General features: G+C 50.6%; 1 protein-coding gene across 1 annotated transcript in view; it reads left to right on the forward strand.

The window, feature by feature from the left end:
* LOC137318228 (insulin-like growth factor 2 mRNA-binding protein 2) overlaps positions 1-24446 on the forward strand; it is a gene marked incomplete at both ends in the record, with an annotated part of 83728 nt that overhangs the window by 52771 nt on the left and 6511 nt on the right. Inside the window, 2 exons of the mRNA XM_067981159.1 lie at positions 7934-8002; positions 21100-21219. Of these exons, the coding sequence (XP_067837260.1) occupies positions 7934-8002; positions 21100-21219 (189 nt within the window). The remainder of the gene's footprint in view (positions 1-7933; positions 8003-21099; positions 21220-24446) is intronic.

Raw genomic sequence — 24446 nt, forward strand, 5'->3', positions numbered from 1 at the left:
TTACATAGTATGAGCTGCAAGGTTAGTTTAGTGAGGGCGCATTTCATTCACCGAGAACGGGTGGGGTGACGTCCCTGGAAACGAGGTCACGAGCGGAGCCGGAGCTTTTTAGCATGTGCTGAGAGTGACGTCATCGGGAGGCCCCGCCGCAGGCACAGGAATCAAAGAATCATGGGTTATAGCACGGAAAGAGGCCATTCGGCCCGTTGAGTCCATGCGGCTCTCTGCAAGAGCAATCCAGCTCGTCCCACTCCCCCGCCCTATCCCCGTAGCCCTGCAATTTTTTTCCCTTGAAGTACTTATCCAGTTCCCTTTTGAAGGCCATGATTGAATCTGCCTCCACCATCCCATCAGGCAGTGCGTTCCCGATCCTAACCACTCGCTGTGTAAAAAAGTTTTTCCTCATGTCACCTTTGGTTCTTTTGCCAATCACCTTAAATCTATGTCCTCTGGTTCTTGACCCTTCCGCCAATGGGAACAGTTTCTCTCTATCCACTCTGTCCAGAGCCTTCATGATTTTGAATACCTCTATCAAATCTCCTCTCAACAGTCTCTGTTCCAAGGAGAACAACCCCAGCTACTCCAGTCTATCCAAGTAACTAAAGTCCCTCATCCCTGGAATCATTCTAGTAAATCTCTTCTGCACCCTCTCTAAGGCCTTCACATCTTTCCTAAAGTGCGGTGCCCAGAACTGAACACAAGACATGGAAACAGGCCCTTCGGCCCAACATGTCCATGTCGCCCAGTTTATAACACTAAGCTAGTCCCAATTGCCTGCACTTGGCCCATATCCCTCTATATCCATCTTACCCATGTAACTGTCCAAATGCTTTTTAAAAGACAAAATTGTACCCGCCTCTACTACTGCCTCTGGCAGCTCGTTCCAGACACTCACCACCCTTTGAGTGAAAAAATTGCCCCTCTGGACCCTTTTGTATCTCTCCCCTCTCACCTTAAATCTATGCCCCCTCGTTATAGACTCCCCTACCTTTGGGAAAAGATTTTGACTCTCTACCTTATCTGTGCCCCTCATTATTTTATAGACTTCTATAAGATCACCCCTAAACCTCCAACTCTCCAGGGAAAAATGTCTCAGTCTATCCAACCTCTCCCTATAAGTCAAACCATCAAGTCCCGGTAGCATCCTAGTAAATCTTTTCTGCTTCCTTGCTTTTGTACTCTATGCCTCTATTTATAAAGCTCAGGATCCCGTATGCTTTTTTAACCGCTTTCTCAACCTGCCCTGCCACCTTCAGCGATTTGTGCACATATACCCCCAGATCTCTCTGTTCCTGTACCCCTTTTAGAGTTGTGCCCTCTAGTTTATATTGCCTCTCCTCGTTCTTCCTACCGAAATGTATCACTTCACACTTTTCTGCGTTAAATTTCATTTGCCACGTGTCCGCCCATTCCACCAGTCTGTCTATGCCCTCTTGAAGTCTATCACTATCCTCCTCACTGTTCACTACCCTTCCAAGTTTTGTGTCATCTGCAAATTTTGAAATTTTGCCTTGTACACCCAAGTCCAAGTCATTAATATATATCAAGAAAAGCAGTGGTCCTAGTACTGACCCCTGGGGAACACCACTGTACACCTCCCTCCAGTCCGAAAAACAACCGTTCACCACTACTCTCTGTTTCCTGTCACTTAGCCAATTTCGTATCCATGCTGTCACTGCCCCCTTTATTCCATGGGCTGCAATTCTGATCACAAGCCTATTATGTGGCACTTTATCAAACGGCTTTTGAAAGTCCACAAACACAACATCAACCACATTGCCCTCATCAACCCTCTCTGTTACCTCATCAAAAAACTCTCTCAGGTTAGTTAAACACAATTTGCCTTTTACAAATCCGTGCTGCCTTTCCCTAATCAATCCACACTCATCCAAGTGACTGTTAATTCTGTCCTGGATTATTGTTTCTAAAAGTTTCCCCACCACCGAGGTTAAACTGACTGGCCTGTAGTTGCTGGGTTTATCTTTACACCCTTTTTTGAGCAAGGGTGTACCATTTGTAATTCTCCAGTCCTCTGTCACCACCCTCGTATCTACGGATGTTTGGAAGATTATGGCCAGTACCTCCGCAATTTCCCCCCTTACTTCCCTCAGCAACCTAGGATGCATCCCATCCGGACCAGATGACTTATCTACTTTAAGTCTTTAAGCTAGCCTTTCAAGTACCTCTTTATCAATTTTTAGCCTATCCAGTATCTCAACTCCCTCCTCTTTTATTGAGACTCTGGCAGCATCATCTTCCTTGCTAAAGACAGATGCAAAGTACTCATTTAGTACCTCGGCCATCCCCTCTGCCTCCATGAACAGATCTCCTTTATGGTCCCTAATTGGCCCCACCCCTCCTCTTACTACCCGTTTACTGTTTACCTGCCTGTTGAAGACTTTTGGATTCCCTTTTATGTTGGCCGCCAGTCTATTCTCATCCTCTCTCTTTGCCCCTCTTATTTCCTTTTTCACTTTCCCTCTGAACTTTCTATATTCTGCCTCGTTCTCACTTGTGTTATCAGCCGGACACCTGTCATACGCCCCTTTTCTCTGCTGCATCTTACTCACTATCTCTTTTATCATCCAGGGAGGACATCATGGGATCGTAAACCGGAAATACGCACACTGTCACTAATCACTCCGTCAAACTAAACACTGTGGGGGGGGGAGAGCTGCGGTGACTGATGGGGGATTGTGTGTGGGTCATGGATTGTTTTCAGGTTTATTGGGTAGAAGGTTGGGGGGGGTGTGGGGGTCACCTACATTACAAAGTAAACAGTGACCTCACTCGCCGCGCATGATCCGGGCTTTCCGTGAAATCAACTCGCTGCCGTTCATGGTCAACACCGAGACACGGGTCTAACAGGGGAGGGGAACGAGATCCAGGACTAACAGGGGAGGGGAACGAGATCCAGGACTAACAGGGGAGGGGAACGAGATCCAGGTCTAACGGGGGGAGGGGAACGAGATCCAGGACTAACGGGGGGAGGGGAACGAGATCCAGGTCTAACGGGGGGAGGGGAACGAGATCCAGGACTAACGGGGGGAGGGGAACGAGATCCAGGACTAACGGGGGGAGGGGAACGAGATCCAGGACTAACGGGGGGAGGGGAACGAGATCCAGGACTAACGGGGGGAGGGGAACGAGATCCAGGACTAACGGGGGGAGGGGAACGAGATCCAGGTCTAACGGGGGGAGGGGAACGAGATCCAGGACTAACGGGGGGAGGGGAACGAGATCCAGGACTAACGGGGGGAGGGGAACGAGATCCAGGACTAACGGGGGGAGGGGAACGAGATCCAGGACTAACGGGGGGAGGGGAACGAGATCCAGGACTAACGGGGGGAGGGGAACGAGATCCAGGACTAACGGGGGGAGGGGAACGAGATCCAGGACTAACGGGGGGAGGGGAACGAGATCCAGGACTAACGGGGGGAGGGGAACGAGATCCAGGACTAACGGGGGGAGGGGAACGAGATCCAGGACTAACGGGGGGAGGGGAACGAGATCCAGGACTAACGGGGGGAGGGGAACGAGATCCAGGACTAACGGGGGGAGGGGAACGAGATCCAGGACTAACGGGGGGAGGGAGAAAGTGATCCAGGATTAACGGGGGGAGGGGAACGAGATCCAGGACTAACGGGGGGAGGGAGAAAGTGATCCAGGATTAACGGGGGGAGGGGAACGAGATCCAGGATTAACGGGGGGAGGGGAACGAGATCCAGGACTAACGGGGGGAGGGGAACGAGATCCAGGACTAACGGGGGGAGGGGAACGAGATCCAGGACTAACGGGGGGAGGGAGAATGTGATCCAGGTCTAACGGGGGGAGAATGTGATCCAGGTCTAACGGGGGGAGAATGTGATCCAGGTCTAACGGGAGGAGAATGTGATCCAGGTCTAACGGGGAGAGAATGTGATCCAGGTCTAACGGGGAGAGAATGTGATCCAGGACTAACGGGGAGAGAATGTGATCCAGGTCTAACGGGGAGAGAATGTGATCCAGGTCTAACGGGGAGAGAATGTGATCCAGGTCTAACGGGGAGAGAATGTGATCCAGGTCTAACGGGGAGAGAATGTGATCCAGGACTAACGGGGAGAGAATGTGATCCAGGTCTAACGGGGAGAGAATGTGATCCAGGTCTAACGGGGGGAGAATGTGATCCAGGTCTAACGGGGGGAGAATGTGATCCAGGTCTAACGGGAGGAGAATGTGATCCAGGTCTAACGGGGGGAGAATGTGATCCAGGTCTAACGGGGGGAGAATGTGATCCAGGTCTAACGGGGGGAGAATGTGATCCAGGTCTAACGGGGGGAGAATGTGATCCAGGTCTAACGGGAGGAGAATGTGATCCATCTGGGCCATGTTCTCCTCCTCTCTCCCCCCTCCCCTTTTGACATGAATCATGTCCCCCCCCCCCCCCCCCTCCCCCCAGCGCTCTGTGTCCCACCCCCCGGCTCCATTTCGTCCCCCCGGGGCTCCCAAGCCATATTGGACGTCACCATTCCTTCGCATGGTGTGAGCAGGAAGGAGTGTGGGAATGGATCTGAATCAATCGCATTTTTTCTCAGAGTCTGTTTCGAGAGTCACTTAGGGAATAGCCAACAAATAAACACAAAGGCCAGGAGTGACTGTTGCCAATCGTAGCAAGAGAACATAACTTATCCCAGCAATGTTCCCGTCTGCTCGTTTAAACAAGGCAAACTGTGGTGAAATGTCAGACAGAGGAATGACCTTCAAACGGGTTAAACATCCATCTCCTGGTATTACCGATGGTCACCCCTCGGTTTACAGGTTAAACATTCATCGATGGTCACCCCTCGGTTTACAGGTTAAACATTCATCGATGGTCACCCCTCGGTTTACAGGTTAAACATTCATCGATGGTCACCCCTCGGTTTACAGGTTAAACATCCATCGATGGTCACCCCTCGGTTTACAGGTTAAACATCCATCTCCTGGTATTACCGATGGCCACCTCTAGGTTTGCAGGTTAAACATCCATCGATGGTCACCCCTCGGTTTACAGGTTAAACATTCATCGATGGTCACCCCTCGGTTTACAGGTTAAACATCCATCGATGGTCACCCCTCGGTTTACAGGTTAAACATTCATCGATGGTCACCCCTCGGTTTACAGGTTAAACATCCATCGATGGTCACCTCTCGGTTTACAGGTTAAACATTCATCGATGGTCACCTCTCGGTTTACAGGTTAAACATTCATCGATGGTCACCTCTCGGTTTACAGGTTAAACATTCATCGATGGTCACCTCTCGGTTTACAGGTTAAACATCCATCGATGGTCACCTCTCGGTTTACAGGTTAAACATCCATCGATGGTCACCTCTCGGTTTACAGGTTAAACATCCATCGATGGTCACCTCTCGGTTTACAGGTTAAACATCCATCGATGGTCACCTCTCGGTTTACAGGTTAAACATCCATCGATGGTCACCTCTCGGTTTACAGGTTAAACATCCATCGACGGTCACCTCTAGCTTTACAGGTTTAGTGAGTTAGTAACGGGGGTGAGTGTCCATACTGGATCTTGGAGCCAGCATGCATTGCGACACTGAGATTCATTCATAAACTGAAGTTCAGAGGTCAACCGATCCCCAGATAACTGGTTTGGGAGATGCAGGGGGATATTGGCGTAGAAAGGGGACTTCTTGCATCCTGATTATTGGATGGTTCTGGAGGAAGATAGCAGGAACCATACCTCCTGTAAGTGGTAGATCCACGCGTCTTCTGCTGTTGGATTTATCTATTGGAGGGCGCAACTTAATGTCCCCATCGTTCCCACCCCACTGCAAAAATACAAGGGGCCTGGGTCGAGGAATCAGCAGCCTCCAAATAACGAGTTGGAAGAAGCCCACTGTTGGTTTGAAACAGGCATGAGTTAATGTGAGGAGATGCTGCGTATCTGAGAGGTTAACCTGGTGGACCATAAGGAAATGTCACTGCCACCACCAGACCGAGAGCCTGCTTGTTTTCTGGGGATAAAGTTACGGCACTCACTCCATCAGTTACCGCGAGCCGAATGTTGTCGATGATGAGTGTGCTGAGTATTGTAAAAAGAGAAACCTGAGGCTTCACATTGGTCCGATATCCAACCTCTGAACCTCCTACACTACGTTACCCATTGTGTTGGGCCTGTGGCCTGGAGCTTTATTCTGGAGGTCCCTGCTTCCCTGCCAGGTTCAACAGCGGAGGTGGGCACATAATTAGGTACCTGTGGTAGGGTCATTGCAACCTGAGGGCTGACGTCCAACTCTGTACAAATACCTTGGATTATTATCTTTCTGGATTTGTTTCTTCTCACTGTATCTCATTATCTCACTATTTCATTCTATCTCACCATCTCACTTCTTCCTGTATCTTTCTCTATCTCAATCCTCACTATCTTTCTCTACCTCACTCTTTTTTTTTAAAAAAAACTCTGAAAATACCCAGTAGGAGTCTGTCAGCATCTGAACAGTTGGGGGACCTGATGTCTCAGTGGGTGAATATGCTGCCCGCTGTGGTTCTGAACCATTCCATCCTGGGAGTTCCCAGGCCGATCTCTGATCTTTGCCCGGCCTCCCATCTTCCACCCTCTGTAAACTTGAGCCCATCCAAAACTCTGCTGCCGGTACCCTAACTCGCACCAAGTCCCGTTCTCCCATCACCCCTGTGCTCGCTGACCTACATTGTCTCCCGGTCTGGGAATGTCCCGATTTTAAAATTCTCATCCTTGTTTTCAAATCCCTCCATGGTCTCGCTCCTCCCTATCTCTGTAACCTCCTCCAGCCCTACAACCCTCTGAGATCTCTGCCCTCCTCCAATTCTGGCCTCTTGCGCATCCCCGATTTCCTTTGCCCCACCATTGACGGCTGTCCCATCAGCTCTGGAATTCCCTCTCTAAACCTCTCCGCCTCTCTACCTCTCTCTCCTTTAAGACACTCCTTAAAACTTACCTCTTTGACCAAGCTTTTGGTCACCTGTCCTAATATCTCCTTATGTGGCTCGGTGTCAATTTTGGTCTGGAAACGCTCCTGTGAAGAGCCTTGGGACATTTTACTAAGTTAAAAGCGCTATATAAATGCAAGTTATTATTTCTCTCCATCTGACTCTTTCTCTTTCTCTGTCTCTCTCTCTTTCTCTGTCTCTCTCTCTCTCTCTCGCTCTCTCCATCTATCTCTCTCTCTCTCTCCATCCCTCTCTATCTCCCTCTGTGTCACACCATATCTCTCTATCTCCCTCTGTGTCACACCATATCTCTCTATCTGACTATCCCTATCTCTCTCTCTGTCTATCTGTCCCTGTCTCACTCTATCCCTCTATCTCACTCTCTCCCTCTACCTCACGCTATTTCTCTCTATCTGACTATCCCGATCTCTCTCTGTCTGTCTCTCTCTATCCCTCTCACTCTATCCCTTTCTATCTCACTCTCTCCCTCTACCTCACGCTATTTCTGTCTATCTGACTATCCCTATCTCTCTCTGTCTGTCTCTCTCCATCCCTCTCTCTCCATCCCTCTCTATCTCACGCTGTATCTCTATCTGACTGTCCCTATCTCTCTCTCTCTATCTGTCTGTCAGAGTTTGGATGCCTGAAGTCAGCTTTTACCAGAGGCCTGAGCCCCACAGTGAAATGGATTGCGACAAATTGTACATAAGGCAGACACAGGAGACTTCCCTTACCTGATCTCGATTTGAATCTGCACCACCCAGTCCCAGTGTGTGTACGTGTTACAGGGGATGACCTTACATTAAGCAGGTGCTATCCTAGTTTCACTCTACCGGGCTACAGATAGCAGAACACAAGATTTCTGCTTCTAAATGACCCTCGATTGGAGGAGAGGTGAGTAATTTTTTAAAAAGTAATTATTATTACGACTTCTGCCAGACCAGGAATGACTGATGTCTTTCTCCTCTCCTAATGTAGAGTCAACTGTGCTACCCAGGTGGTCTCTATAGTACACCGGCAGTCGGTACAATGGCCCAGCCGTACACTGTAAGTGCCACACCCTGAACAAGTGCCAAGGGGGCACAGCCGTGAGCCAAGCTTGCACACACACGTGCATGAGCCCTGCCCACGCGCACGCTCCTCTCTTGCCGATCGCGTTCTCCGCTATGCTATCCTTTCCTGTGGCTGCGAAATCCAGTCGCGTTCACCCACACTGAGAAATACCGCTCACTGTTACTTCACTGATAACCCAACAAAACTCCCCGACATCGGCCCGTTAGCACCTCGAAAGCACCAGGAGAAAACATTACCGAATACTGTAACAATTTGCATTTATATAGCGCCTTCAGCGTAGGAAAATATCCCCAGGCGTTTCACAGAAGGCACATTAGGACAGCTGACTAAAAGCTTGGTCAAAGAGGTAGATTTTAAGGAGCGTCTTAAAGGAGGAGAGAGAGTTGGAGAGGTTTAGGGAGGGAATTCCAGAGCTTAGGGCCGAGGCAGCTGAAGGCACGGCCGCCAATGGTGGGGTGAAGGAAGTTGGGGGGGGGGGTCCCGCAAGAGGCCAGAATTGGAGGAGCGCAGAGATCTCGGAGGGTTGTAGGGCTGGAGGAGGTTACAGAGATAGGGAGCGGCGAGGACATGGAGGAATTTGAAAACAAGAATGAGAATTTTAAAATCGGTGTTCCTGGACCGGGAGCCAATGTCGGTCAGTGAGCACAGGGGTGATGGGAGAACGGGGCTTGGTGCGAGTTAGGATACGGGCAGCAGAGTTTTGGTTGAGTGGAAGGTGGGAGGCCAGCCAGGAGAGCATTGGAATAGTTGAGTCTGGAGGAGACGGGCAACAATTTTAAGGGAAAATGATCATAGAATCATAGAATGGTTACAGCACGGAAGGAGGCCATTCGTCTCATTGAGCCCGTATGGGCTCTTTGTAAGAGCAATCCAGTTAGTCCCATTCCCCCGCTTTTTCCCAGTAGCCCTTCAAATTCTTTCCCTTCAATTATTTATCCAGTTCCCTTTTGAAGGCCATGATTGAATCTGCCTCCACCACCCCCTCGGGCAGTGTATTCCCGATCATAACCACTCGCTGTGTAAACAAGTTTTTCCTCATGTCGCCTTTGGATCTTTTGCCAATCACCTTTAATCTGTGTCCTCTGGTTCTCGACTCTTCCATCAATGGGAACAGTTTCTCTTTATTTACTTTATCTAAACCCTTCATGATTTTGAACACCTCTATCAAATCTCCTCTCAAACTTCTCTGCTCTAAAGAGAACAACCCCAGCTTCTCCAGTCTATCCACATAACTAAAGTCCCTCATCCCTAGAGCCATTCTAGTAAATCTTTTCTGCACCCTCTCTAAGGCCTTCACATCTTTCCTAAAATGCGGTGCCCAGAACTGGACACAATACTCCAGTTTGGCCAAACCAGTGTTTTATAAAGGTTCATCATGACTTCCATACTTTTGTACTCTATGCCTCTATTTATAAAGCCCAGGATCCCTTTTGCTTTTTTAACCGCTTTCTCAACCTGCCCTGCCACCTTCAACGATTTGTGTAGATATACCCCCAGATCTCTCTGTTCCTGTACCCCTTTTAGAGTTTTATCCTTGACTTGCCTCTCTTCATCCTTCCTGTCAAAGTGTATTGCTTCGCACATCTGCGTTAAATTTTATCTGCCTTGTGTCCGCCCATGCCACCAGCCTGTCTATATCCTCCTGAAGTCTATCACTATCCTCCTCACTGTTTACCACACTTCGAAGTTTTGTGTCATCTGCAAATTTTGTGATGGCTATGATGCAGTGCAGCGGATTAATGTTATTAATATCAGGGCTTCATTACCCAGGGCTACAGGGCAGGGGGTGGCCAGTGAAACATGCTGCACTGTGATTTGCTGCCCACTGGGCGTTCAAATGCTTCTCAATGGCTGTGGGTAGTCAATGAGTTGACAAAATGTTGGGTGATTTATAAACACAGTGATGAACTTGTAACGTCCGAGGTTGAGATGGGAGCGATGAGGCTATCCCAGTCACGGCAGTGACCGTGATTTTGGACAGTCAGTACTTTGCTTTGCTCTCCTAATTGAGGTCATAGGTCAGGTGCGGAGAGTGTTAGTGTTTTTTTTGAATGAGTGGCTCAGTGGTTGATGCGTCGTGAGGGATGATCCTGAGCCAGGTCTGCTGGTCCTGATCATAGTCCGTTACCCCCCCGCCCCTGCTGGGCAGAGCCCGTGTGTCCCACAGGTTGCCATGTTGCTCGACAACCTGCCACAATGGAAGAATGCCAACTTGGGCCGGATAGCGGACAGCAGCCTCTGGAAACACGAGCCAGTGCCCGCGGCGGCGTCCCTCAACGCGAGCCGGTGCCCGGGGCGCCGTCCCTCAACGCGAGCCGGTGCCCGGGGCGCCGTCCCTCAACGCGAGCCGGTGCCCGGGGCGCCGTCCCTCAACGCGAGCCGGTGCCCTCAATTCCATACCCTATTGGCGTCTTCGGGGGACGAGCAGAAAGAAAATAAATCTCGCTTTAACGGTCCATTAACCGACCCAGTGGGTCTGTCTTCCACACCACCTCGTGTGACAAACATGATGGAGAGCCTCCTGCAACTCCGCTCCCTGTGGGTCGCTGGAGGTCAGAGAGAGAGAACCACCAACTGGGAATGCTCAGCCTAACCCACAGCTCTCCTGAAAATATCCACCCGATGAGGAACGGATTATGCTGCGGGTTAGACACCTCCGCAACCTGGATTCAACTCTGCATTTAACCCATGCTGTACCTGCCCTGGGAGTGTTTGATGGGAGAGAGTAGAGGGAGCTTTACTCTGTATCTGACCCGTGCTGTACCTGCCCTGGGAGTGTTTGATGGGACAGTGTCGAGGGAGCTTTACTCTGTATTTAACCCGTGCTGTACCTGCCCTGGGAGTGTTTGATGGGACAGTGTAGAGGGAGCTTTACTCTGTATCTAACCCACGCTGTACCTGCCCTGGGAGTGTTTGATGGGACAGTGTCGAGGGAGCTTTACTCTGTATCTAACCCGTGGTGTACCTGCCCTGGGAGTGTTTGATGGGACAGTGTAGAGGGAGCTTTACTCTGTATCTAACCCGTGGTGTACCTGCCCTGGGAGTGTTTGATGGGACAGTGTAGAGGGAGCTTTACTCTGTATCTAACCCGTGCTGTACTTTCCCCGGGAGTGTTTGATGGGACAGTGTGGAGGGAGCTTTACTCTGTATCTAACCCGTGCTGTACCTGCCCTGGGAGTGTTTGATGGGACAGTGTCGAGGGAGCTTTACTCTGTATTTAACCCGTGCTGTACCTGCCCTGGGAGTGTTTGATGGGACAGTGTAGAGGGAGCTTTACTCTGTATCTAACCCGTGCTGTACCTGCCCTGGGGGTGTTTGATGGGACAGTGTAGAGGGAGCTTTACTCTGTATTTAACCCACGCTGTACCTGCCCTGGGAGTGTTTGATGGGACAGTGTAGAGGGAGCTTTACTCTGTATTTAACCCGTGCTGTACCTGCCCTGGGAGTGTTTGATGGGACAGTGTAGAGGGAGCTTTACTCTGTATCTAACCCGTGCTGTACCTGCCCTGGGGGTGTTTGATGGGACAGTGTAGAGGGAGCTTTACTCTGTATCTAACCCGTGCTGTACCTGCCCTGGGAGTGTTTGATGGGACAGTGTAGAGGGAGCTTTACTCTGTATCTAACCCATGCTGTACCCACCCTGGGAGTGTTTGATGGGACAGTGTAGAGGGAGCTTTACTCTGTATCTAACCCGTGCTGTACCTGCCCTGGGAGCGTTTGATGGGACAGTGTAGATGGAGCTTTACTCTGTATCTAACCCGTGCTGTACCTGCCCTGGGAAATGAATAATGTTCCATTCCCATCATTTCTACTTCCACCGAGTTGAATAGAAAATTCACAAAAAAAACCTTTAATAAAAAGTCCAGCTGCACTGGTGAGGCGTGATTGGTATATTTTGGGCTGGTGAAGATTACAGGGTAGCAGAAGTGTGTAGTTACTGAGCCTTTTGTATTAAAGCCCTGTGAAGATTGTGGGGAACTTGTGTTTCTTTCTCTACCTTGTGATGTGGTGCCTGCAGCTATCTTCAAAACTCCATGATGAAGTCAATGGAAAGATAAAATCAGGAGATTGGCAATCACCCATTTTACACCATCGCTCAAAGTCAAACCCTACCACCAGCTGTGGGTGAATGCAGGCAGACGGAAAGCATGAAAATGCGTGCAAATAACGGTGGGGGGAGTGAAAAGATGCAGGAGAGAACCATCCTAAGGGAAGTGTGGGCACCTCAGGGTAAAGGGAGAGAGCGAGAGGAAGATATAAAGCAGGCAACAGATCTGAGAAGAGAAATTGTGAGGAATCAGGATGGCATCGTCAGTCCTCACAATTAGCTCAGGCCCCCCGCCAGCACTGAGCTCTGACAGAGGGTCTCCGTCCCACACAACATCCCACCTCCCCACGGACTCTGACAGAGCCTACCGCTGCTGATTAATTAATAATCTTGTTGTAAAGGAGCCCTTAGGGAAGAGTGACCATAATATGATAGAATTCTTCATTAAGTTTGAAAGTGATGTAGTTCAATCCGAGACTCGGGTCTTAAATCTAAACAAAGGAAACTACGAAGGTATGAGGTGCAAGTTGGCTGTGGTTGATTGGGGAACTACATTGCAAGGTATGACGGTAGACAGGCAATGGCTAGCATTTAAAGAATTAAAACATAATTTGCAACAAATATATATTCCTTTAAGGCACAAAAACCCAACAGGAAAAGTGGTCCAACCGTGGCTAACAAGAGAAATTAAAGACAGTAATAAATCAAAGGAAGAGACATATAAAGTTGCCAGAAAAAGCAGTAAGCCTGAGGATTGGGAGCATTTTAGAATTCAGCAAAGGAGGACCAAGAAATTGATAAAGAGGGAAAACAGAATATGAGAGTAAACTAGCGAGAAACATAAAAACAGACTGTAAAGCTTCTATTGTATGTAAAAAGGAAAAGACTGGCGAAGGCAAATGTGGGTCCCTTACAGACAGAGAGGGGAGAATTTATAATGGGGAATAAGGAAATGGCAGAGAAATTAAACAAATACTGTGTGTCTGTCTTCAAGGAAGAAGACACAAAAAATCTCCCAGAAATATTAGAGAACCAAGGGTCTGGTGAGAATGAGGGACTGAAGGAAATTAGTATTAGTAAAAAAATAGTACTACAGAAATTAATGGGACTGAAAGTCGATAAATCCCAAGGACCTGATGATCTACATCCCAGGGTTTTGAAAGAGGTGGCTATAGAGATAGTGGATGCACTGGTTGTCATCTTCCAAAATTTTATAGATTCTGGAACGGTTCCTGCAGATTGGAGGGTTGCAAATGTAACCCCAGTATTTAAGAAAGGAGGGAGAAAGAAACCGGGGAACTACAGACCTGTTAGCCTGACATCAGTAGTGGGGAAAATGCTAGAATCTATTATAAAGGATGTGATAACAGGACATTTAGAAAATAATAATAGGATTTGGCAGAGTCAACGTGGATTTATGAAAGGGAAATCATGTTTGACAAACCTATTGGAGTTCTTTGAGGATGTAACTAGTAGAATAGATAAGGGGGAACCAGTGGATGTGGTGTATTTGGATTTTCAGAAGGCTTTTGAAAAGGTCCCACACAGGAGGTTGGTGAACAAAGTTAGAGCACATGGAATTGGGGGTAATATACTGGCATGGATTGAGAATTGGTTAACAGACAGAAAACAGAGAGCAGGAATAAATGGGTCTTTTTCAGGTTGGCAGACTGTGACTAGTGGGGTACCGCAGGGATCAGTGCTTGGGCTCCAGCTATTCACAATATATATCAATGATTTGGATGAGGGGACCAAATGTAATATTTCCAAGTTTGCTGATGACACAAAACTGGGTGGGAATGTGAGTTGTGAGGAGGATGCAAAGACGCTTCAAGGGGATATAGACAGGCAAGAGTGAGTGGGCAAGAACATGGCAGATGGAATATAATGTGGAAAAATGTGAAGTTATCCACTTTGGTAGGAAAAACAGAAACGCAGAGTATTTTTTAAATGGTGAGAGATTGGGAAATGTTGATGTTCAAAGGGACCTGGGTGTCCTTGTACATGAGTCACTGAAAGCTAACATGCAGGTGCAGCAAACAATTAGGAAGGCAAATGGTATGTTGGCCTTTATTACAAGAGGATTTGAATACAGGAGTAAAGATGTCTTACTGCAATTATATAGGGCCTTGGTGAGACCACACCTGGAGTATTGTGTACAGTTTTGGTCTCCTTACCGAAGAAAGGATATACTTGCCACAGAGGGAGTGCAACAAAGGTTCACCAGACTGTTTCCTGGGATGGCGGGATTGTCGTATGAGGAGAGATTGAGTAGACTAGGCCTGTATTCTCTAGAGTTTAGAAGAATGAGAGGTGATCTCATTGAAACATACAAAATTCTTACAGGGCTCGACAGGGTAGATGCAGGGAGGATGTTTCCCCTGGCTGGGGAATCTAGAACGAGGGGTCACAGTCTCAGAATAAGGGGTAGTCCATTTAGGACTGAGATGAGGAGAAATTTCTTCACTCAGAGGGAGGTGAAACTTTGGAATTCTCTACCCCAGAGGGCTGTGGAGGCTCAGTCATTGAGTACATTCAAAACAGAGATCGATAGATTTCTAGATATTAAAGGCATCAAGGGATATGGGGATAGTGCAGGAAAATGGCGTCGAGGTAGAAGATCAGCCATGATCTTGTTGAATGGCGGGGCAGGCTCGAGGGGACGGATGGCCTACTCCTGCTCCTATTTCTTCTGTTCTCATGTTCTGGAGTCAGTGAGGATGCTGCCGGGGCCCTGTCTAATGATCTCTCCCTGAGCCAAGGCACCCGGATCCATTCCAACATCCTGACCGACAGCTAACATACCCGGCCCGGGACCCTGTGGTCTGTCTGAGGTGGCGGTGGGGGTGGCACAGTGTTACTCCAGGTGGTGCCTTTTACTCACTCCACCCCCGGCGAGCTTTCTGATTCCTTTTGTTGAACAGAAGGAAATATCGCTGCTGGCAGTTGTAACGAGGCAGAAAAATGCCGACACATGTGGAAAGCTTTATGCAGGCCCTGCGAAACTTGGTGTGCCATAGCCCTGCACCTCATACAAGGCTTCGGTGAAAGCTGCTGGCACCATGTTTGGTTTTGGCTCATGGGCTCCCAGCAGCCATGACATGGACAGAACCTTCGCTCCCCCACGTTTGCCGAGCTCAGGCACTGATCGGGCACAGTCGAAGGCCTTGAGTTCGGATTTCACTCGTTTATCCGAGCGAGGCCTCACTTTGCCTCAGCTCCTCAGGCAGGGGAGGGAAAAATAATCCAGGCTCCTCCTCCTCATCGCTATCCAGTGACCCCTTTTGGAAAGTCTGTGTGCGTGTGTTGGTGTGAGTGTGCGGATGGGTGATTGGGTATGTTGGCGTGCGTGTGCAGTGATGTGTGCATGAAGCTGTGTGCGTATGTGTGCGTGTGTAGTGTGAGTACGTGCGTGTGTGTAGTTTGGTGAGTGTGTGTGTGTGTAGTGTGAGTACGTGTGTGTGTGTAGTTTGGTGAGTGTGTGTGTGTGTAGTGTGAGTACGTGTGTGTGTGTAGTGGTGAGTATGTTCGTGTCTAGTTGTGCATGTGTAGTGGCGTGTGAGTGCACGTGCAGGGGTCTGTGTGAGTGTGTGAGTGTGTGTCGAGCGAGGACAGGGTGAGGATTGTCTGTGATTTCCCCCCTCCCTCTGACTCCGCTCGTGGACTCACGAATTAAGGGGAGCCATGACTCAGGCAGCCTCAATGCCAGTGAGACGGAGCCCAGTACAGTGTTAACACCTGGAGGGGTCGGGAGACGTGTGAGTGTGTGCAGTGCGGCGGTGTGAGTGTGTGCAGTGCGGTGGTGTGAGTGTGTGCAGTGCGGCGGTGTGAGTGTGTGCAGTGCGGTGGTGTGAGTGTGTGCAGTGCGGCAGTGTGAGTGTGTGCAGTGCGGCGGTGTGAGCGTGTGCAGTGCGGCGGTGTGAGCGTGTGCAGTGCGGCAGTGTGAGTGTGAGCGTGTGCAGTAGTGTGAGTGCGGTGGTGTGAGTGTGAGCGTGAGTGCGGTGGTGTGAGTGTGAGCGTGTGCAGTGCGGCAGTGTGAGCGTGTGCAGTGCGGCAGTGTGAGTGTGAGCGTGTGCAGTAGTGTGAGTGCGGTGGTGTGAGTGTGAGCGTGAGTGCGGTGGTGTGAGTGTGAGCGTGTGCAGTGCGGCGGTGTGAGCGTGTGCAGTGCGGCAGTGTGAGTGTGAGCGTGTGCAGTAGTGTGAGTGCGGTGGTGTGAGTGTGAGCGTGAGTGCGGTGGTGTGAGTGTGAGCGTGTGCAGTGCGGCAGTGTGAGCGTGTGCAGTGCGGCAGTGTGAGCGTGTGCAGTGCGGCGGTGTGAGCGTGTGCAGTGCGGCAGTGTGAGCGTGTGCAGTAGTGTGAGTGCGGTGGTGTGAGCGTGAGTGCGGTGGTGTGAGTGTGAGCGTGAGTGCGGTGGTGTGAGTGTGTGCAGTGCGGTGGTGTGAGTGTGTGCAGTGCGGCAGTGTGAGTGTGTGCAGTGCGGCAGTGTGAGTGTGTGCAGTGCGGTGGTGTGAGTGTGTGCAGTGCGGCGGTGTGAGCGTGTGCAGTGCAGCAGTGTGAGTGTGAGCGTGTGCAGTAGTTTGAGTGCGGTGGTGTGAGTGTGAGCGTGAGTGCGGTGGTGTGAGTGTGAGCGTGTGCAGTGCGGCAGTGTGAGTGTGAGCGTGTGCAGTAGTTTGAGTGCGGTGGTGTGAGTGTGAGCGTGAGTGCGGTGGTGTGAGTGTGAGCGTGTGCAGCGTGAGTGTGTGCAGTGCGGCGGTGTGAGCGTGTGCAGTGCGGTGGTGTGAGTGTGTGCAGTGCGGCAGTGTGAGTGTGTGCAGTGCGGTGGTGTGAGTGTGTGCAGTGCGGCAGTGTGAGTGTGTGCAGTGCGGCGGTGTGAGCGTGTGCAGTGCAGCAGTGTGAGTGTGAGCGTGTGCAGTAGTTTGAGTGCGGTGGTGTGAGTGTGAGCGTGAGTGCGGTGGTGTGAGTGTGAGCGTGTGCAGTGCGGCAGTGTGAGTGTGAGCGTGTGCAGTAGTTTGAGTGCGGTGGTGTGAGTGTGAGCGTGTGCAGTGTGAGTGTGTGCAGTGCGGCGGTGTGAGCGTGTGCAGTGCGGCAGTGTGAGTGTGAGCGTGTGCAGTAGTGTGAGTGCGGTGGTGTGAGTGTGAGCGTGAGTGCGGTGGTGTGAGTGTGAGCGTGTGCAGTGCGGCGGTGTGAGCGTGTGCAGTGCGGCAGTGTGAGCGTGTGCAGTAGTTTGAGTGCGGTGGTGTGAGTGTGAGCGTGAGTGCGGTGGTGTGAGCGTGTGCAGTGCGGCAGTGTGAGTGTGAGCGTGTGCAGTAGTTTGAGTGCGGTGGTGTGAGTGTGAGCGTGAGTGCGGTGGTGTGAGCGTGAGCAGTGCGGTAGTGTGAGTGACCGTGTGCAGTGCAGTGGTGTGAGTGTGAGCAGTGTGGTAGTGTGAGTGTGAGCGTGTGCAGTAGTGTGAGTGCGGTGGTGTGAGTGTGAGCGTGAGTGCGGTGGTGTGAGCGTGAGCAGTGCGGTGGTGTGAGTGACCGTGTGCAGTGCAGTGGTGTGAGTGTGTGCAGTGCGGTGGTGTGAGTGTGAGCAGTGCGGTGGTGTGAGTGTGAGCAGTGCGGTGGTGTGAGTGTGCGGTGGTGTGAGTGTGGAGTGTGTGCAGTGCGGTGGCGTGTGCAGTGCGGTGGCGTGTGCCGTGCGGTGGCGTGTGCCGTGCGGTGGTGTGAGCGTGAGTGCGGTGGTGTGAGCGTGTGCACTGCGGTAGTGTGAGTGAGCGTGTGCGGTGGTGTGAGTGAGCGTGTGCAGTGCGGTGGTGTGAGTGTGAGCGTGTGTGGTGCGATGGCATGTGCATAGTGCGGTGTGAGTGTGTGTCATGAGTTTGTACATATGTGCAGTGTGGTGGTGGGGTGTGTGTGTGTGTGTGTGTGTAGTATGTGTGTGTGGTGCGGTGGTGTGAGCGTGTGTGTGTGTGTGTGTGTAGTATGTGAGCGTGCGCAGTGCGGTGGTGTGAGTGTGTGTGTGTGTGTGTGTGTAGTATGTGAGCGTGCGCAGTGCGGTGGTGTGAGTGTGTGTGTGTGTGTAGTATGTGAGCGTGCGCAGTGCGGTGGTGTGAGTGTGAGAGTGTGTGTGTGTAGTATGTGAGTGTGGTGCGGTGGTGTGAGTGTGAGAGTGTGTGTGTGTAGTATGTGTGTGTGGTGCGGTGGTGTGAGTGTGTGTGTGTGTGTGTGTGTAGTATGTGAGTGTGGTGCGGTGGTGTGAGTGTGAGAGTGTGTGTGTGTAGTATGTGTGTGTGGTGCGGTGGTGTGAGTGTGTGTGTGTGTGTGTGTGTAGTATGTGAGTGTGGTGCGGTGGTGTGAGTGTGAGAGTACTGAGAGCTGGATAATCCCAGAGACCCTGCTCATCACCATCGATTGTATTGGTGAGTCCCCCCACACTGTTATGTTCTCGAGTCCTGCAGCTGAATGAGGGCCATCGGTTTAAATCCCGTAGATATGTGCTTCCATTGGATAAGATCCCGATCTGTTTGCTTGTCCTGTTCAGGCTGTGGGCCCTGATCCTTGCACTGACACCAACGACTACACTCGGGCCACCTGGAATGTGTTCTCTTGCTCGGAGGCGGGGTTTGAAGCTCCAGGATGCCTCCACTGGCCCACTTCAATGGGCGATGTGCACGGCAGCTTGCCTTCAGCCCAGTGTGTGGAGCCGTGATGTAAACGGCAGAATGGATCTCTCACTGCACCAACGTGTTGAGATACTGCAAGACCGGGCCATCTGTCAGTAATGTCCAGTTAAATCAGGGTCTCCCGCACTCTGTAGCTCAGTCTCTGTGCTTCATATTCTGCTTGTAGTTCACCGGGTTATTGCTGTCTTGTATTTTGAGTGGTTTCCCAGGGTGCGATGCAGCACGAGTTAGACGCAGAGTGAGGCTCACTCCGCGTTGCTTCAGCTCCAACCTCAGATAAGTTCCCCAACTGTAGCAGGGTGACACTTCTCACACCAGCCGTCCTGAGGGTCCCCCCTCGCCATTCGATTGTGAATTGGCTTCCAAACTAGAGCTCCTTTGTGCTCCACTCAGAGCCAAATTGAGACGGTCACGGAGACACTTGTAGCCAGCAGACAGGGCAGACTTTTCATCTCATTCGAAGCTAGAGACCAGGGTACTGTTTTGTGTGTAACATGCTCCTGGTTTCATTGGTTGTCAGCTGACAATCATGTACATTTCTGCTGCACTTCCCAGCTGCCCAAATTTAATATCGATGAATGTTGAGTTGAGTATCAGTGGCACTTGGCTCTCCAAAGGAGCATCCCTCACTTGGCTCTCCAAAGGAGTATCCCTCACTTGGCTCTCCAAAGGAGTACTCCTCACTTGGCTCTCCAAAGGAGTATCCCTCACTTGGCTCTCCAAAGGAGTATCCCTCACTTGGCTCTCCAAAGGAGTATCCCTCACTTGGCTCTCCAAAGGAGTACTCCTCACTTGGCTCTCCAAAGGAGTACTCCTCACTTGGCTCTCCAAAGGAGTACTCCTCACTTGGCTCTCCAAAGGAGTATCCCTCACTTGGCTCTCCAAAGGAGTATCCCTCACTTGGCTCTCCAAAGGAGTACTCCTCACTTGGCTCTCCAAAGGAGTACTCCTCACTTGGCTCTCCAAAGGAGTATCCCTCACTTGGCTCTCCAAAGGAGTATCCCTCACTTGGCTCTCCAAAGGAGTACTCCTCACTTGGCTCTCCAAAGGAGTACTCCTCACTTGGCTCTCCAAAGGAGTATCCCTCACTTGGCTCTCCAAAGGAGTATCCCTCACTTGGCTCTCCAAAGGAGTACTCCTCACTTGGCTCTCCAAAGGAGTATCCCTCACTTGGCTCTCCAAAGGAGTACTCCTCACTTGGCTCTCCAAAGGAGTACTCCTCACTTGGCTCTCCAAAGGAGTATCCCTCACTTGGCTGCAATTTCTTTTTCATAGAATCATAGAATGATACGGTTCAGATGGAGGCCTTTCGGCCCATTGTGCCTGTGCTGGCTCTTTGAAAGAGCTATACAATTGGTCCCACCTCCCATGGCCCTGCAAATTTCTCCTTTTCAATTATTTATCCAATTCCCTTTTGAAAGTTATTATTGAATCTGCTTCCACCACCCTTTCAGGCAGCGCATTCCAGATCATAACAACTCGCTGCGTAAAATAAATTCTCCTCATCTCTCCCGCACCCCCTGGTTCTTCTGTCAATGATCTTAAACCTGTGTCCCCTGGTTACCGACCCTCCTGCCAGTGAAGTGTGTATTTCATGTTCTTTTGACCAGGTCACCTGGTAAACCTTGTCTTTTGCCGTGACATGGGCAACCAGTTTGTGGGTAAGAATGGCCTCACTGAGGACAGCTCCTTCCTCTATAAAGCCCTGCCCCTTGACCTGGTGAGGCTGAGAACTGGGGATGGGCTTCAGAACACCTGTTACCAGTGAAGATGTTGCGTGAAGGTCCAGGGCAATAACCTTGCCAACCAAGGTGCTGGGGTTGGCTGCCTAAAACTGCTTTGCATGGGCGTTATGTGTTTAACAGCTTCCATTTATTCTTCTGTTAACTCTTGTTGCAGGTATGGGGGACAACGTGTGTCAAAGAACATTCAGAGGTTGATCATTTCCCTATCTCCTGGGTTACTGGTGCAGTCCCTCATAGCCATCGCACGGTAACACTTTCATACAGTTCTGTTGTCACGTTTCTTCCACTGGATGCCGTCGGTAAGCTCCACCAACAATCCCAGCGCCCAAATAAAACCCCAGCCTGGAAGGAAGAAAGTGGTTTCCTTCAAAGTTTTTTTGAAAATTTGACCTGGGGTCAAAGGGTTTAATTTGTTGAAGGGGTTCTCGGTGTCAACCAACAAGTACTCGGCCCCTCCCACGCTGCTTCCATGATTGGACACTAGTGATTTTCCGCAGTTCCCAGAATTGGTGGAATGTTCAACCTCTGCGGTTTGAGGCGTGGATAGCTGGCACTGCCCAGTCGGGCTGGAATCCGATCTCTTTTCCCACATTGACCCGTGGCCTCCTTCCCAGCAGACAACAGAACAGGAGATTGTGCACCTCTTCATCCCAACCCAAGCCGTGGGAGCCATTATCGGAAAGAAAGGACAGCAAATCAAGCAGCTCTCCAGGTTCGCTGGGGCTTCCATCAAGGTACGGTCCGTTAAACAACTCTCAATCGCTGGCCGTACGTTGCCGAGGTAACCTATCCAAGCCCATGTTAGATGAGATGTCTCTTGAACCAGTCAACATTGCCAACGCTCCCCAGGTGATGATCAGCATGTGTGTTAATTCCCAACATCACGAGCACATCCCCTGGTTTGATGGGAGGTGTTTTTTCGCCTTGCGTTATGTCCTGCTGTGCAGTTGGTGGACTGAATGGGTGACATGCTGCCTGGACCCCCACACAGAGAAAGCCCTGGCTTCCTGGAGAGGGGTCTTCATTACCCCCCTCTCCAACCTGGGGTTAAACCATGGTTTGCTTTGAGTACAAAGGTCCAGCATGCATCTGCCCCCCCCCCCCCCGCCCCGTTTCCCTGGGCACTAACTGGTGATTAAAGGCCAGCCACATGGTCGGGAAACTATTTGAGGCCAAAGGTGATACCGTGTTGCTGGTAATCACCCTATTGACAGGAGGAGCTGTGCTGGGGAAGGGGTATGGAGAGGTTGCAGGGCAGTCCAAAGTGAGATGGGAACTCTCTTCCCCCGAAGTGCTGAGGGTCAATTGAAGCTTTCAGGACTGAGATGGATTGATTTTTCTTGGGTAAGGGCATCAAGGGATATGGAGCAAAGGCGGGAAAATGGAGTTCAGGTACAGATCAGCCATGATCTAAATGGATGGCGGGTCAGGCCCGAGGGGCTGAAGGGCCTCCTTTTTTTTTATTTGTTCATGGGATGTGGGCGTCGCTGGCAAGGCCGGCATTTATTGCCCATCCCTAACTGCCCTTGAGAAGGTGGTGGTGAGCCGCCTTCTTGAACCGCTGCAGTCCGTGTGGTGACGGTTCTCCCACAGTGCTGTTAGGAAGGGAGTTCCAGGATTTTGACCCAGCGACGATGAAGGAACAGTGATATATTTCCAAGTCAGGATGGCGTGTGACTTGGAGGGGAACGTGCAGGTGGTGTTGTTCCCATGTACCTGCTGCCCTTGTCCTTCGAGGTGGTAGAGGTCGTGGGTTTGGGAGGTGCTGTCGAAGAAGCCTTGGCGAGTTGCTGCACTGCATCCTATGGATGGTACACACTGCAGCCACAGTGCGCCGGTGGTGAAGGGAGTGAATGTTTAGGGTGGTGGATGGGGTGCCAATCAAGCGGGCTGCTTTGTCCTGGATGGTGTCGAGCTTCTTGAGTGTTGTTGGAGCTGCACTCATCCAGGCAAGTGGAGAGTATTCAATCACACTCCTGACTTGTGCCTTGTAGATGGTGGAAAGGCTTTGGGGAGTCAGGAGGTGAGTCACTCGCCGCAGAATACCCAGCTTCTGACCTGCTCTTGTGGCCACAGTATTTATGTGGCTGGTCCAGTTAAGTTTCTGGTCAATGGTGACCCCCAGGATGTTGATGGTGGGGGATTCGGCGATGGTAATGCCATTGAATGTCATGGGGTGGTGGTTAGACTCTCTCTTGTTGGAGATGGCCATTGCCTGGCACTTGTCTGGCGCGAATGTTACTTGCCACTTATGAGCCCAAGCCTGGATGTTGTCCAGGTCTTGCTGCATGCAGGCACGGACTGCTTCATTATTTGAGGGGTTGCGAATGGAACTGAACACTGCAATCATCAGCGAACATCCCCATTTCTAACTTTATGATTGAGGGAAGGTCATTGATGAAGCATCTGAAGATGGATGGGCCTAGGATACTGCCCTGAGGAACTCCTGCAGCAATGTCCTGGGGCTGAGATGATTGGCCTCCAACAACCACTACCATCTTCCTTTGTGCTAGGTATGACTCCAACCACTGGAGAGTTTTCCCCCTGATTCCCATTGACTTCAATTTTACTAGGGCTCCTTGGTGCCACACTCGGTCAAATGCTGCCTTGATGTCAAGGGCAGTCACTCTCACCTCACCTCTGGAATTCAGCTCTTTTGTCCATGTTTGGACCAAGGCTGTAATGAGGTCTGGAGCCGAGTGGTCCTGGCGGAACCCAAACTGAGCATCGGTGAGCAGGTTATTGGTGAGTAAGTGCCGCTTGATAGCACTGTCGACGACACCTTCCATCACTTTGCTGATGATTGAGAGTAGACTGATGGGGCGGTAATTGGCCGGATTGGATTTGTCCTGCTTTTTGTGGACAGGACATACCTGGGCAATTTTCCACATTGTCGGGTAGATGCCAGTGTTGTAGCTGTACTGGAACAGTGTGTTGGACGGGCAGCAGAGGGTCTGGTGAGGCTCGGTATGAAGGGTGGCAGTTTTCCTGATCTGTTTCTCTGGTCTGCAGGGACTGAGGCCAGATTTTGTAGCCTTCTGACTTCACAAGGAAATTGCTGTGACGTCAGTGTAGGGTTGGTGATTGGTTGGGAGGGTAGGAGCCAGGGTGGGGATAAATTCGATGATTCTATCTTGAAGGGAAAAAATTTGCAGGGCTTCGGGGATAGAGCGGGGGAGTGGGACGAGCTGGATTGCTCTTGCAGAGAGCTGGCACGGACTCGATGGGCCGGATGGCCTCCTTCTGTGCTGTAACCATTCATTCTATTCTTAAGGTGTTCGGCGGGGTGTGACAAGTGATGTTCCCTAGGGATCTGTTCTGGGGCCTCAGCTTTTCACCATATTTATTAATGACTTGGATGAAGGAATGGAGAGTTGTGTTTCCAGATGTCACTAAGTTAGGAGGGACAGTAATTTGTATAAATGGGAGCAGGAAGTTGCAAAGGGATATGGACAGACAGAGTGAGTGGGCAAAACCGTGGCAGATGGAGTTCAATGCGAGGTCACCCACTTTGGATCTATGAAAGACAAATGGGAAAATTTTCTTAATGGCGAGAAAGTAGGAGCTGTGGAGGAGCAGAGGGATTTAGTCGTCCATGTACACGAATCACTAAAAGCTAATGCACAATCGTAGAATTACATCAAATTTACAGCACGGAAACAGGCCATTCGGCCCAACTGGTCTGTGCCGGTGTTTATGCTCCACACGAGCCTCCTCCCTCCCTACTTCATCTCACCCTATCACCATATCCTTCTGTTCCTTTCTCCTTCGTGTGTTTATCCAGCTTCCCCTTAAAGGCATCGATCAAAAAGGCTAATGGAATGTTGGCCTTTACTCAAGGAGGTTGAAATTTAAAAGTGAGGAAGGGATGTTACATAAATAAAACCAGATTTCAGATTTCCAGCATCCGCAGTATTTTGCTTTTCATGAAGGGATGTTCCAGCTGCGCAGAGCCCTGGTC

Source organism: Heptranchias perlo, unplaced genomic scaffold, assembly GCF_035084215.1.
Source record: "Heptranchias perlo isolate sHepPer1 unplaced genomic scaffold, sHepPer1.hap1 HAP1_SCAFFOLD_664, whole genome shotgun sequence".
Classification (NCBI taxonomy): Eukaryota; Metazoa; Chordata; class Chondrichthyes; order Hexanchiformes; family Hexanchidae; genus Heptranchias; species Heptranchias perlo.